A 14442-nucleotide genomic window follows, 5' to 3' on the forward strand; every position below is an offset into this window, starting at 1 on the left:
TTTCTAGTATTCTTTATACCACCTTTATATTTGATAAATAGATTGAAAGTTTTCTTAAAAAAATGGAGCACGAGCGCAAAGACGCTTTCGACAAGGTATGTATTTCGGGGGCAATTTCTTCATCGATGACTTGTTTCTGATGTCAATTTCAACTTCGTGGTGCTGATTCTGGCGGCGGCGACGGATTCCGATGCCAATACTCAAAATTGTGAGAAGCACCAGAACATGCATCCACATGGATGCCCCAGCCAGTGCTTCTCACAATTTCAAACATGGGCATCGATTCCACTCTTCCACGCATCACACATCTCGCACGCGTCCACACATCTTGCTTGGCCATTAGGTCGCCGATTTTTCCCCACCTAATGATAAAAACTATGCTAACCATTTTGGGGACACATACAAAAATCAGTGATGAAATCCTTGTATGTCTTTAAAAATAGTTCATATAAATTTTATCAGAGCTTTCACTGCGATACCGCTCCTCCTCCGAGACCAACACCCAGTTCGCCGACAGTGATGGTGGAGGTTGTGGGCGACCAAAAGGAAAGTGGGGGCCATCCGTCTTTTTATAGCTGCGGGGGACAGGAAAAAGTGGTTGTAAAATTGCCACAGGCTAGTGCAAAAGGTGACGAGGAAGATGAAACTTCTCTCCCACACAAGTGGTTGGTGGATGGTGAGGGCTCTAAGCCAATGCCCATAACCTCCAAATATGGAGGCTAGCGAGCTCTATATGGAGTGCGCTCCATAAAGATTATGGTGACTGCTAAAGTGTCATGCTGGCGGTTATTATAGCAATCGAGATGACGACACTTTTAGAGTTGCTGTGAGCCATGTAATTTTTCTTCGAATGAGCGGCAGGAGCTCTGCACATTCTTCCTTTTTAGGCCATGAATTGTTCCATGGTATTTTTATATTAATATAAGGTATAAGTATAGTACAAGGAGGAGAAATGGCATTCTGGAGCTCGGTTTCCATGGAGGCAGAGCTTTTTAAATAAAATAAAATTGATACCCTTTGGTTTAAAAAAAATCTGAAAAAATTGTACAAGTACATAAGGATGTGATGTGTATGTGTGTAAAATTCAGAATGAAATACCTTGAGATGCGATATGTGCAAAAAGAACAAACTTATGGACTTTTGGGACGAATAGTATCATGTGTTGAAAAGTCACAGATTTGTCTTTTTTGCACAGCCTTCAATTCAACGTATTTTATCGTGAAAATTTACACACATGTATGTTATGTCTCTATGTATGTCTGTATTTTTTCCAAAAAATTTTGAAATGTAAAAATATGTTTTTTTTCGAAAACAGGCCTCCATGGAGGCCGAGCTCCGAAAGCAATTTTCGGTACAACGAGGGGGAAACAAAGGTGAAAGGGCACCCTTAAGTGTTTTTGATATTAATGACAACATAATTTGTGTTATAACATCATGCTTAAGTGTGTAAATAGTGGCGTGACATCATAAAGAGAAGTATGGATGGTTGCCCCCCCCCCCCCCAATTCCGAAAAGGGGAAACATGCACTTGTCAATGCCTTTTAAGATAGTATCATGCATGCCAATTGTGCATTTTTTGTGAGGTGGCATTCAATTAAATGAAGAAAGAGATGATTGAGTATCATGATATGGTACCGTATCATATTAAGCGATGTACTAATATGTGTCATGCATGATAACAAATGAGATCACTATGATACTATGCATCGTGGAGGTAATATAATACACTAGTATCATATGCATAATACTAGTATATGCTACGTGACCAGCCTTAGGGCAACCACGCTATTAAGAGGGGGTGCACCTCGGAGAGATCGTGGGAATCAACTGCACGTGCACAAACAAAACACACCCACAATCATACACAAGATCAGAGAGAGAGAGAGAGAGAGGGACAGTGAGAGAGGGGGGGAGAGAGGGAGGTAGGGAGTTCCCTCAAATCAGCTGGAGTTCCATGGTTATAGGTAGCCCAAAACTTTAAGGGCAGTGTCCGATTAGGGTCCACAGAGCTCAAAAGGTTTGCACCTTTGTTGCAAACATTCTGCTTATCACATAGCCATACCCGAAAATTTTGGGGCCTTCAGATAAATCCCTGAACCTTGTCCGGAACTTCCAAGCCACACAAAAATGTGTTGCAACGGTTGGATTTGGGGGCTAGTTGTAAATATCCCCTTCTGTTGGAAATATGCCCTAGAGGCAATAATAAATTGGTTATTATCACATTTCCCTTTCATGATAAATGCTTATTATTCATGCTAGAATTGTATTAACCGGAAACTTAAATACGTGTGTGAATACATAAACTACACCGTGTCACGACGCGAGTACGACTACGCCAACCACGATCTCTAGATTGTTAATGCTTTCAGTCTACAAGGGTATGTAGACATCACTCCTCTCTCGTTGCTATACATCTCCTACATTAGATCTTGGGTGTTCATAGGAATTTTTTTATTTTCATGCTTCGTTCCCCATTATCTTCTTCCACACAAAGAAGGTGATGACTCCATTCTCTCCCCTTCATTGTTCTAGCTCAAAATTCTTGGAGAACTCCTTCCCCTTCCACTAAAACTTGTTGATCTTTTGGGGAATGAAAAAGAGAAGTGCATGATCTACGTTTCCACCAAAGAGAAATTTGACCCCCCCCCCCATGTTTCCCTAGAGGATCTTGTTACTCTTGGATGTTTGAGACTCCTAGGCGGTAGGATCCTCTAGTGAAATATCGATTTGTGGACGAAAGCCCCCTCCCCCTCCCCCCCGCAGCCCCCGCGTCGCTCCCAGGGGCGACTCTGGAGGCGAAACCCTAGCCGCCGCCTAGGCTCCCCTCCCTTCCCTCGCCGTCGCTGGAGGATGCCGGCGGGCAAAGCCCTCACCGGTGGACGGCGGCGGCGGGGCCCTCGTTCGCGTGCTCGCGCGCTGGAGCGGCGGGAGCACGCAGTGGCGCGGCGGGCGGCCGTCTGCTCGCGGGGAGGTCGAGATGGCGTGGTCTGCGTGCGCGGTGGCGCTGACATGGCGTCCGCCAGCCGCTGATGCGTGCGACAGAGTTGAGGGCGCCCAGATCTGGGCCGCACGAGCCCGTCCAGGCCCGCGACAATCACTCTGCCCCCACCCACCCTTATCCCTCCTCCCACCCCTCCCGGCCGCTGCCGGCGGTTGCCGCTGGGTTAGTAAGCACGCGCGCGGTGACCCTGACGGTTGCTGCTCCGCTGTGCCCCGGCGGAGGCTGTAGGCCAGCGCGGCGGCGGCGCGGTGCAGGTGGCTGTTGCCGCCTGCTGGACGCGCTCCCGGCGGTGGCCGGCCTGCTGGAGCTGCGCTGGTCGGTGCCCTCTCATGCGACGACAACATTTCTAGGCTTCCCCCATGTGTGTTGGTCTTCTCCGACGATTCTTCGCCATGCCCGGTCTGCCACTGCATCTGAGGTCTTCGTCCTTGGGTCGGGGTTAAATCCCTGCGCGGCGACGGCCTGCGCTGTCAAAGGCGACGCCCGAGGGTGCCGTCACCTCCTTGGAGGCGTTGGCATGACCCTGACCGGACCTCCTCCTCGAGCACCGGGAGAAATCCTAGGTCCGACCTCCCGGACCGGGCAGCGGCGACGTCTCAACACCGTTCCCCTCTTGATGGCGCTGCTTTGGCTGCAAGTGGAGTACTTGATGCGACAGATGGTGGTTGGCGATGCATCGCTCTGGCGTAGATTGCTACACAAGGAGCAGGTCGCAACGTTTGCCTGCACCGGCGCTCCCCAATGAATGCTACACCAGTTCCAATCAGGCCCTGCCTTTCACCCGCCGACTCTCTAGGCACATGGGTGCGAGGTACGTCGGCTTGGGCAGTCTTGAAGCTGCATTCGTCCCTGGAAGTGCCTGGCAATGGCAGTGTTGCTGCCCTGTTGCTCCGAGTCTCGATGCTTCGCCATTTTGGCTGGAGGCAAGGCTGGGCCAGGCCTAATGTCGTTGCGTGTCTGTAGTTGAGGGCACCTCCTCACCTAGCTGTAGTCACTTGGTGAGGACGGTCGTGTGTGTGTGTGTGTGTGCGTGTGTGTCCCTCCTTTCTGGAGGTTGTACCCCCGATGTCTTCCTGTTCAATGCAATGAAACGCAACTCTTTTGCGTTTTCTCGAAAAATATCGATTTGTGATCTTCCTCGGTGTTTGTGAAGGTTTGGAGGCCACCTTAAGTTCTACCACTAGTGTCTAGTGTTGTATGAGAGGCCCATATCTATTGGCCCATGAGACCCAAGCCCATTTAGTCTTGGCGTCCTATAGAAGGAGAGGCACGAGGTTCTCTGTCCTGTTACCATTGTGCCAAGATCACCAGCTCGGAACCCCCTACCCGAGATCTACAGGATTCAACTTTGTCAGCTGGTCGCAAGTGCGATTGCCTCTTGGAGCAATCCAACAAGCTCTGGGAGGCAGTCTGCCACCAAGTGGTAGACATGCACCACAAGCTCGACCACCTCGCGCCAAGATTAGGGGAGCTTCACCGCGCCGTTGCCCAAGCGGAGATCGAAGCGGCCTACAAGATCTCGGAAGACAATGCCCGCCAGACATTGCCGAATGTAGGGCCACGAATGAAGCTGAATGCCGGCGGGATGATGGCGACGACAAGGAGGAGGACGACAGCAACAAGGAGGTCAACTACGACGACGATGAATAACATCAAGTAGTTTTGTTAGGTTCTAGAATTATGCATGTTAATTACGTAGAACTTCTGCATATCATGTAATGATATTAAGTATCGTCTTTATGTTTTATGAAGTTTTCCATTGAAACCTCTCATGTCCACTCGTGCTTGTAACTGCTTGAACTTGTCCCAAAATATATACTTGTGACTACCATCTTGGCACGATAAGTGTAATCACAAGTATATAAGCAATTGATATCTAAAAAATTCTTAAGTTTTCAAATTATATTCTATGACACTACAAATCGTTACAGAATATGCACATGTCTAATGACAACCGAATATGTTGCCGAAAATCAGGTCATAACGTCACTAAAGTTGTCAAGGGCGCTGCCCCGAGGGAAAAAACAGCTGGTGATAGTCTTCCGTCATATAAAATGATATTAGGCAACATTTCATATCCCGTTACCAGGGTTTTCGTCACAAAATAGCACAAATTTTGTAGTGACGGTGTCGAATTCCTCTTTCTGTAACCAGAAACAGACTACAGGTCAAATCTCTGGAGGAAGAACATGAGGTGATGGTGTCTCCGTCTCAAGAAAAGCTTCCGTGATTTTTTGGGAATTTTTTAGATACATATAGGATTTTATGGCAGCGGAATCACCAAAAGATGGTGGCCAGGGGCCCCACATGCCCCCGTGGCGCGCCCTAGGGATGCGCCACTTGTCCGTGTCACCCGTGGTGGCTCCCCTCTGGTCCGTTTTCATTCCATAATTCCTCAAATATTCTGAAACAAATCTCCAAAAATCCATGTCCAGTTTCGAGCACTTTTATTTCTACACAAAAATAATACCAAAGTATTTCTACTGAAAGCTCTGTCAGTTCAGGTTAGTTTCATTCAAATCATATAAATTAGAGGCAAAAGTAAGAGCAAAAATGTTTAGAAAATTAGATACATTTGGGATGTATCATCCCTCCACAACGAAATCCCTCATATGCTTGCTTTTGGTGGTGAAGGGGGACCATTTCCCCTTTGTACTATTGGCGAAAATCTTGTTGGTCTTACCGGCGATGTCGGCCTGTCCACTACTGCTCCAGCCCGAATTTGGTGGGACGGCCGATGAGCACCTTAGTCCACGACCTCACCGCGTTGCCCATCTCTCAATGCCGGGAACCCATCTAGTGAGCTAAGGACACCTACCCTAAACCCCTCTCTCTTTTCTTCTTGATTACTGCTTCATTTTCCATGTTTTGAGCTTCCCCTCCTTGTTGTGGAATATACTAAAATATTCGGCCAATATTGTAATTTTGTGAAATATCCCGTCATTTCACAAATTTTATGCTGGTTTTTGGTTTGTGAAATGTTTAGCCAATATTGTATTTATGAAAATGAAATGCATTCGAAGACCTCAAATTGAAATGGAAGTGAAGATTAGTAAAACTGACACATTGTGTATCTAGTAATTTGCTATTCTCAAACTCAAAAGGAAGTCAAGATCTCTGGAGCAAATATATGTAATATCCGGTAATTCTTGTCTTAAATTTGAAATAGATGTTAATGTTTGTAAAGTTGCTATTTGATCATAATTGGTAATTTATAGATTTGGAACTGAAGTGGATGTTATATTTGTGAAATTGGTGATATCATTTATATTTTATTTCAGTGTGTAACTGATTGTTTAAAATATGTGAAACCGATTATGGCAAATACTCCCTCCATCCCAAACTAAGGTGTCTCAAGTTTTTACTAACTTTTGTACTAAGTTTGAGACACTTATTTTTGGGACGGAGGGAGTATGTGAAACCGATTATTTTAATGTGTGAAAACCTATTTTTAATTTATGAAAAAATATTTTAATGTTTGAAACTAAATATTTATGTAATTGAATCAGTTTGTGAACTATGAAATCTTTTTTCAAAACTATTTTATTTTTGAAAAGATGGAAGACCTCTCGACCTTTTGTATCATTGTGATGCAGACAACATATTTATTAAAAGCATCTCCAGCCGTTGGCCCCCAGGAGGCGCTAAAAATCGCCCCTCGGAACGCACCGGCGAAAACCGCGTGCTGGGGGCGTGATGGCCTCCAGTCACGGCGCCCACGAGTTATTTGAAAACCACAAACTAGACGCAAATTCATCCAAACTTCGGCGAGTTCATACATATTTAAAATATTTTACAAAAAAAGAAAAAAAGCTACTCGCCGCGGCCCGCCGTCGCCCTCGCCGCTCCTCGCCACCCGCCGCCCTTGAAGCTCTACATGCCCAGGAGCCTGTAGAACTGCGTGTCGTCGTCGCCGTCGTTGCCGTCGTCGCCTCCTCTGCGGCTGTCGTCCCTGCTGCACCCCTCCCCAGGTTGGCGCGGCGGGTTGGATGGTCCGGGGGCGTCCTCGTCCTCGTCGCTGTCGAGGATCACCACGACGTGCTCGTCCTCGCGCCCACGCTTGCGGGCGGCTATCTCCTCCAGGGCTCGGCGCTGCCGGACCATCTCGTCGCGGAGGTAGTCGTCCCGCGCCCACTTTCTCCTCGTCGGAGACGCCGCGCCGGACTATGGCCTCGTACTCCGCGGGGAGGCCGGGCTCCGCCTTTGGCCTGACGAGGACGAGGCGGCCAGAGGTGGGGGAGGAGTCGGTGATGCGGACGCCGGAGCTGTGGGTGCGGTGGCTGACCGGCGTGTCCTGGGGCTCCGGCTTGACGGGGCGGAGGCAGGGAGAGCCGGTCGAGCGGCCGGACGAGGAGGAGGACGCCCCTGGGTCCATGCGCCTCGGCGTCCACGAGCTCCCACGCCAGCGGGAGAATGACGGGGGAGCGGGATACTCCAGTCTGGGCGTATTGCCGCCCTTGATGTACTCGAGGACGGCCTCCAGCATGCAGCCGGGCACGCCCCACCATCGGCGGCGGCCTTCGAAGTTGAGCCTCCCGGAGGGCACGTGGCGGGCGAGGGACACGCGTCGTCCGGTCTTCACTGCGCCGCAAGTGAGGCATCAATGGAGGAGGCTGACCGGCGCGGCAGCACGCGGCAACTTTGGCATTGATTCGCAGCGGGAACCGAGGCGATGAGGACGACGAAGCGGCGAGAAGAGCCGAGTCGCTGCCAAGGAGGGTCCGCCGACTTTTGCGCCAAAAACGATTCGGTCGGCGCCCCCAAGCGCCCCCCAGCGCGCCGGGTTCAGTCTAGGTCCGCCGGCGCCAATTTCGGTCCGAGCCGGCGAAAAAAGGTCCTTTGGAGATGCGACTGGGCCGATTTTTCGGCGCCGACGGCCGAAATATCGCCTGGGGGCCTTGTTGGAGGCGCGGCTGGAGATGCTCTAACTCCCAGGTAACAACATCCGTTATATAGTGCAACAAGCAAAGGAAACTAACATCACTTTTATGAAGGTATTTGGATCAAAAATTTATTAAATAACAGATGTCACTTTTTGAAATGAAATGATTGAAGTCAATAGTTTGAAATAATTGTAACGGGTGGAATCACTGTCTTGAAATAATGATCACTCTTTAGGAAAAGAAATAGACATGCATGGATTTGTTTGGTGAGAGGAGAGGGGACGTGAGCTGGCACGTCCTTTGCGGGTACGTGCAAAGTGATCGAGAGAGAGCAGGGCCTCAAGCCACACTGCCACAGGGCCCAGGTAGTCAAATACGGTAATACTAAAATTAATGAAGAGAAGAATGCAATACAATCACGCATGCATGTGAGCCGACACCTTTACGTGCGGAAAACACGGCTACGCGCCGGCGCCGCTAGAAACCGATTTGGCGCCAACGCACGCCGTGTCTCGATACAAGCTACGTACGTGGTGCGGATGGGTGCTGATAGGAGGGAGATTTGGCATTTCCTAATCAAGGGGCGTACGGGCTCGGCTGGCCGGGTCCAAGAAAAAGTTGACAACAGCCACGTAAAGGCACATGCCAGATGATATGCTTGGTGTTGCCGGACCCCACGCGCACAGTGACCTCGTTAGCCCCAACCAACCACCTGCATTACCAAACGCCCCGTACTAACTAACTCTTGTAAGGGCACACCAGAAGGCAAAGATAGTTACACCAAAATACACACTTCCACCGTCCGGAACGAATCTAGATACATCCGTGTGAGCGTCAACTAATTTCGGGCAAAGGGAGCAGTATACGGAAGAGTTAGTTCTTGGAAGGAGGTGTTCAGAAAACTGAGCAGTTTAATCCGTGCAGTGCTGTTGCTTGTAAGGATCATTTTCTAGGCACGATCATTTTCCGTTGGCGCGCCCGTAAGACCGTGTGATATAATGTAGGAGTACTAGGGTATAATGGATGCATGATAGGATCGCAGCTCATTAAGAGCTGTCACGAATGGAATGGCCGACGGGATCCTCGCCAGTCTCACAACTTGCGCAGCCCGCCCGTGATCAGTATGGTTCATTTTTCCTTCGGGTCCCCTGGTAACAACCGCAGGAATGGACACTATATAGTTCACGGGTTAGCGGCAGCTTAGAGGTGGTACCACTCCACTGACCGCTGCCACTGCTACTCGTCTCCAAGTCGTAAAGGAACTGGAGAGGCTGCGAGGGAGGGCCGGGGGAACTAATACTATAGCACTGCTATACCAAGCTCGCCATTAATGGCAGCTGCCATGTCGAGGAGAGCGGTGGCCGTGGCCGCGGTGCTCGCCGCCGTCACCTCGCTGCTCGCCCCCGCCGCCGTGGCGCAGCTCTCGACGTCCTTCTACAGCGGCAGCTGCGCGAGCCTGGAGTCCATTGTGAGGTCGGGCATGGTGTCCGCCGTCCAGCAGGAGCCGCGCATGGGCGCCTCCATCCTCCGCCTCTTCTTCCACGACTGCTTCGTCAACGTACGTCGCCGAAAGTTCCTTCCTGCTACTCTTCTACCTCCATCCATACGCTGCAAATGGTCTCATGTCCATTTCAAATCCATGGCCGCGCGCAGGGCTGCGACGGCTCGGTGCTGCTGGACGACTCGGCGACGCTGACGGGGGAGAAGAACGCCGGGCCGAACGCCAACTCGCTGCGCGGCTTCGAGGTGATCGACGCCATCAAGTCCCGGGTCGACGCGGCGTGCCCCGGCACCGTGTCCTGCGCCGACATCCTCGCCGTCGCCGCGCGCGACGGCGTTAACCTGGTAATTTAAGCTCGCTCGCTACTTACCATGCACGCATGCACGACATCCCCGTGGAGATATATAGATCTGTTTATTTACGTCCGCCTGCCGACACCCGTACAGCGAACTAGCTGTCGCCTTATTATTTCAGAGAGGAAAAAGCGCCGAACTAGGCACTCGATCGCCTTGGCCAAAAGGGTTCACTTATTCCATCGTCTTTTTAACAACGCACGCGCGACAAACGAGCACTAGTCAGCACATGTGGGCGGGCTAGCCTCGCAGAACCCGCTTTACGGTGAGGTTGTTGCCGCTGCATGCATGATGTTGGCAACTTGATCTTCTGATGTGGGTTAGCATTTTTTTTATATAGTAACGAACATGGTACAGATGTGGACATTTCATCACACTGACGTACGTAGAGATTACACTGTGAATACATGCACGTGTACCCCTGTCGTTGGGAGCAAGAGAGACTGAGACCACGCGTTTTTTTTAATAACGAACATGGTACAGATGTAGACATTTCACCACGACGTACTTGGCTAAACACTGTCTCGATCTAGCTAAACAAACATCGCTCGAAAGTCTGAAATAATTGAGAAAAAATAGGCACACCCATGCTAAGTCTATAACTTAAACAGGAGTGAAAGGAAACAAACTAAGTTCACTGTCTTTTGAGCTACTTGATCTATCAATTTTGTCGTGTATGAATAATTGCTCAGTATATGAGCATGTAGTTACTATCCGTACTTGCTTGATTACCGCATGTGCCTATTTGCTCACATGATGATGACGTACGTGCGTGCATGTGCAGCTGGGCGGGCCGTCGTGGGGGGTGCCGCTGGGCCGGCGGGACGCGCGCACGACGACTCAGGCAGCGGCGAACAGCAACCTGCCGTCGCCGTCGTCGAGCGCGGCCACGCTGATCTCGGCGTTCGCGTCCAAGGGGCTGGACTCCCGCGACATGGTGGCGCTGTCCGGCGCGCACACGATCGGCGCGGCGCGGTGCGCGAGCTTCCGGTCGCGCGTGTACAACGACAGCAACATCAATGCCGGGTTCGCGACGCGGCGGCGGCAGGTGTGCCCGGCGCAGGGCGGCGTGGGCGACGGCAACCTGGCCCCGCTGGACGCCTTCAGCTCCGTGCGCTTCGACAACGGCTACTTCCGGAACCTGCTGAGCCGCTTCGGCCTCCTTCACTCGGACCAGGAGCTCTTCAACGGCGGGCCCGTGGACTCCATCGCGCAGCAGTACGCCGGCAACGGCGGCGCCTTCTCGGCCGACTTCGTCACCGCCATGATCAAGATGGGCAACATCAGCCCGCTCACCGGATCCAACGGCGAGATCCGCAACAACTGCCGGAAGCCCAACTAAAGGAGTACCACGAACGAACTCCCCGAGATTCGTGGGGTTCGCTCGGCATTGCCAGCTAGTAGCATTAGGCCGCCGGACGGTGTTGCTTTTTTTCTGGTGGGGGAGAGGGTGGAGTGTGAAGGAAGGAAGGGAAGGCAACGACATGATTTGGTGGAGTGGCGCTGTCAGGTGAGGGGAGGAACGTACGGGACCGGGGCTCGTGCATGTCTTTTTTCTCGTCAAGTTTTGATTGCTCACCAGGGGGGCCGTGCGTGTCGCCGGCGGCGACACGTCACGGCGTCGGCATTGCTTTGGTAAGTCGGGTGCATTCTTTATCTGTACCATATCATGATTATAGTTTCAGATGTAAGTCTTTGTAAGTACGTACGTGGCTCCAACGATGATTGTTTTGCAAGGAAAGAAATTAATAATAAGAAAGGACACTTTGCTCATGTCATGTGGTGTGTTTCATCAAGGCTGTACCAAACCCGGGCATTGCGGGTAAGAGTACAGTTCTCTCGATGGGATCTTCAACTGAACATACGTCCTATGAAACTAGGGCATTGACCGGGTTGGGCCGGGCCTTGCCAAGCCCGACCACAGAGCCAAGCACTATGAACAAATCTATTCTAAAACCCAGCTAATCATGTGCTCGACGCCCCTTCAGCGGAGGGGTTAACTCCGAGAAACGGAATGATACTTGCGGATGAACTAGGATGCCCACGAGTTGTTTTTGAATCTGATTGCCTAGGGCTTATGAATACTTGCAATGGGGTGCCTGAAATACTCAGTCCATATACAGTTATCCTTGCTGATTGCTTCCATATGGCGAAGAGGATTGGATCAGTCTCTTTTGTTCACTACACAAGAGAGGCAAACATGATGGCACACTCTTTAGCAAGAAAGTCTTTTGATTCCCAAGTTGTTATTTCTTGGGGTGATGAACCTCCAGGTTTTCTCTTACCCGAGCTGGTTAAAGATGTAACTAATTTTTTTTTAATAAAGTGTGCCACAAGTTAAAAAAAACTATCAATCTAATTCCACCACTTGGTTAACATAGTCATATATGTCATTTCTCATGTTTCCCTCGAGATATTCAGAAAATAGCCAACCATGCCAGTGCGATGGGCACCATTCGGTTCACGCCGACGACGGTGGTTGGGGAAGCATACTCTGCTGCGGACGAGTATGAAGTCATACTATGATAAGCTTGGCGTATGACGTGACGCGGATGGAATCACCGGAAGAGTCCTCTGGTGACAGAGTTGTCTGTCCCAAACGGTGGCAGCGGAACGGCTCCATCGTGCGGGCGGCCAGCGACAGAGATATGATGCACCACCTTGTCCTGGAGGTACATGATATTAAGATAAGTCCTATAGTGAACATAAATGCTAGGGAAGCGACTTAGATGACGTACCTGCCCGACAGTGGCGGAGACAGGGGGACCAGCAGGCCCCCCCCCCCCCCCCCCCTAACATCCCTGATTTGCTATTAGTTTCAGGATGAACCGTGCAAAAATTAGGGGAAAAACATGTATCAGTGTAGTTTGGCCCTCCAATAAAAAATTTGAGTCATTTGGCCCCCCTAATCTTAATTTCCTCGCTCCGCCACTGCCTGCCAATGAAGTCACCAGTAGCACTAAGAGCATCTCCAACAGGCGCGGCAAAACGCGTGCCCGCGCGGTAAAAGCAGTTTTTCGCGCGCGCCGGTTGGTTCCACACGCTCCAGCGGTGGCGGGAAGTTACCGCGCGCGGGAAGCGTTTGCGCATGCGCGGGAGAAAGCGGCACACGGCGTGGTAGATTTGGCGCGCCGCTTCACGCGCGCCTATAAAGTCCCGCGCTTCGCCACGCGCATAGAACAGCCACGCGCCCTCCTCCTCGCAACCTCGCCGCTTCGCCGCTTTTTGCGCCACCACCGCGCCGCCGGGGTGCTTCGGGCTTTCGCGGCGTCCGCGAGCGCCCCAACGGCTGGTACTCCGCCGAGATACGGTCCGGCGACGTCCGGCTCGGCCTCGGGACGTTCCGGAGCGCGCGCGAGGCGGCCCGTGCGTACGAGGCGGCGGCGTGGCGCTTGTAGAGGCCCCGGTCGCAGATGAATTTCCGGGACGTCTTCACGCGCGAGGAGGCGCAGTGCCTCGCCCCTCCGCCGCGTCTCATCACGGACATGGACCGTGCCGACCACTCTCGGCGGCAGCGTCGTCTCCTCGTCACTGAAGAGGACGAGCGAGCCATGGCGGAGTGGCGCCGTCGCCACCTAGAGGACGTCGACGCCGAGCGTGCCTACTGGACGAAGAGGACGGTAAGGCGCCGCTCGGAGCGGGTGGACCGGCGTCAGCGGAAGGCAGTGGCGAACGAGCAGTGCGACATCGTCTCCGCAGGTGGGAGGTCATTCTTCACCTCGGACGATGAACGCTGGGACGACATATGGCTCTCAACCTCGGACGACACCGACGAGAGTGATGATGGTGATGATAGCGACTTGGAGTAGTTTTCTAGCTATGTATGCCGTAGTAGTTTTTATCTATCTATCTATGCCGTAGTAGTTGCACCAATGTAAAATATCTTTACATCATTTTTTTATCTATATAAGTTTAATTTAAAAAATATTGTAGAATGAGCGCGCGCTGTATTTTACCGCGCCTGCTGGAGCTGCGCGCGCGCGGCTTTTCAGCGCGGCTGTTGGAGCAAACGCTGCGCGCCGCGTCAAACTAGACGATGGGCGCGCGCCAAATCCATTTTTACCGTGCGGCGCGTTGGGCGCCTGTTGGAGATGCTCTAAGAAAGAAGTGCATGGTGCGGGCTATAGAGAACTTATCAGGACAAACTTCATGAACTAAAGTGGAGGAGGAGGAGAATGAGACATGCAGTTCCCTCCTCGGGTTTTCTTTAATTAGGAGGTGGAGGAATAGGACGATCAATGTCAACTAGTGGCATCCAGCGCACCACGTGAAGTTGGAGTGATGAAGGCATCTCAAGTGAGAAATTAGTTATCTGAATGGGTTCTATGTATAAGTATCTGGTGATTTCATGTCCAAACCATGTAGAAAGGATGAATTAATTAAGTCCTATATGGAGGGGAAGAGGTGGCTCCATGGCTGCACATGCGTGTAGCATTCTCTATTCATGCTACCGTGCAACCTTCTCTGGCAGAGGTAGGAGGAGGAGGGATCTTTTATTCACCGTTTCAGGGGCAAAAAAGGACGGCACGCCTATGCCTCGCTTATAGCAAGGCGAAAGGCAACCTCGCCCGTGTGCAGCTCCTACAGGGAGCCGGTGGTGGGCTGACCTAGTAGGACGTTGTTTCACCATACATATGTCACTCACACATCATGCCAATTTCGTTATTTATTTATATTCTAAATGGAAATATTTTGAAAAAATAT

General features: G+C 51.3%; 1 protein-coding gene and 2 pseudogenes across 1 annotated transcript; all 3 read left to right on the forward strand.

The window, feature by feature from the left end:
* Positions 1–2850: 2850 nt before the first annotated feature.
* Positions 2851–3691, forward strand: LOC125516107 (uncharacterized; annotated as a pseudogene).
* Positions 3692–9075: 5384 nt separating this feature from the next.
* Positions 9076–11511, forward strand: LOC125516051 (peroxidase P7). The gene is made up of 3 exons (XM_048681537.2): positions 9076–9442; positions 9538–9729; positions 10523–11511. The coding sequence occupies exons 1-3, from the start codon at positions 9215–9217 to the stop codon at positions 11078–11080; spliced, it is 978 nt and encodes a 325-aa protein (XP_048537494.1). The 5' UTR covers positions 9076–9214; the 3' UTR covers positions 11081–11511.
* Positions 11512–12183: 672 nt separating this feature from the next.
* On the forward strand, positions 12184–13547 carry LOC125516641 (uncharacterized; annotated as a pseudogene).
* Positions 13548–14442: the final 895 nt, after the last annotated feature.

Source organism: Triticum urartu, chromosome 6A (genome assembly GCF_056163025.1).
Source record: "Triticum urartu cultivar PI428250 chromosome 6A, HENAU_Tu73, whole genome shotgun sequence".
Lineage (NCBI taxonomy): Eukaryota > Viridiplantae > Streptophyta > Magnoliopsida > Poales > Poaceae > Triticum > Triticum urartu.

Excerpts from the sequence above, each read along its gene's own strand:
- LOC125516051 (XM_048681537.2), top strand. The coding sequence starts at position 9,215 with ATGGCAGCTGCCATGTCGAGGAGAGCGGTGGCCGTGGCCGCGGTGCTC. Across the intron at positions 9,443-9,537 it reads TCCACGACTGCTTCGTCAAC|GGCTGCGACGGCTCGGTGCT; the intron begins GTACGTCGCCGA and ends GGCCGCGCGCAG. Across the intron at positions 9,730-10,522 it reads CGCGCGACGGCGTTAACCTG|CTGGGCGGGCCGTCGTGGGG; the intron begins GTAATTTAAGCT and ends GTGCATGTGCAG.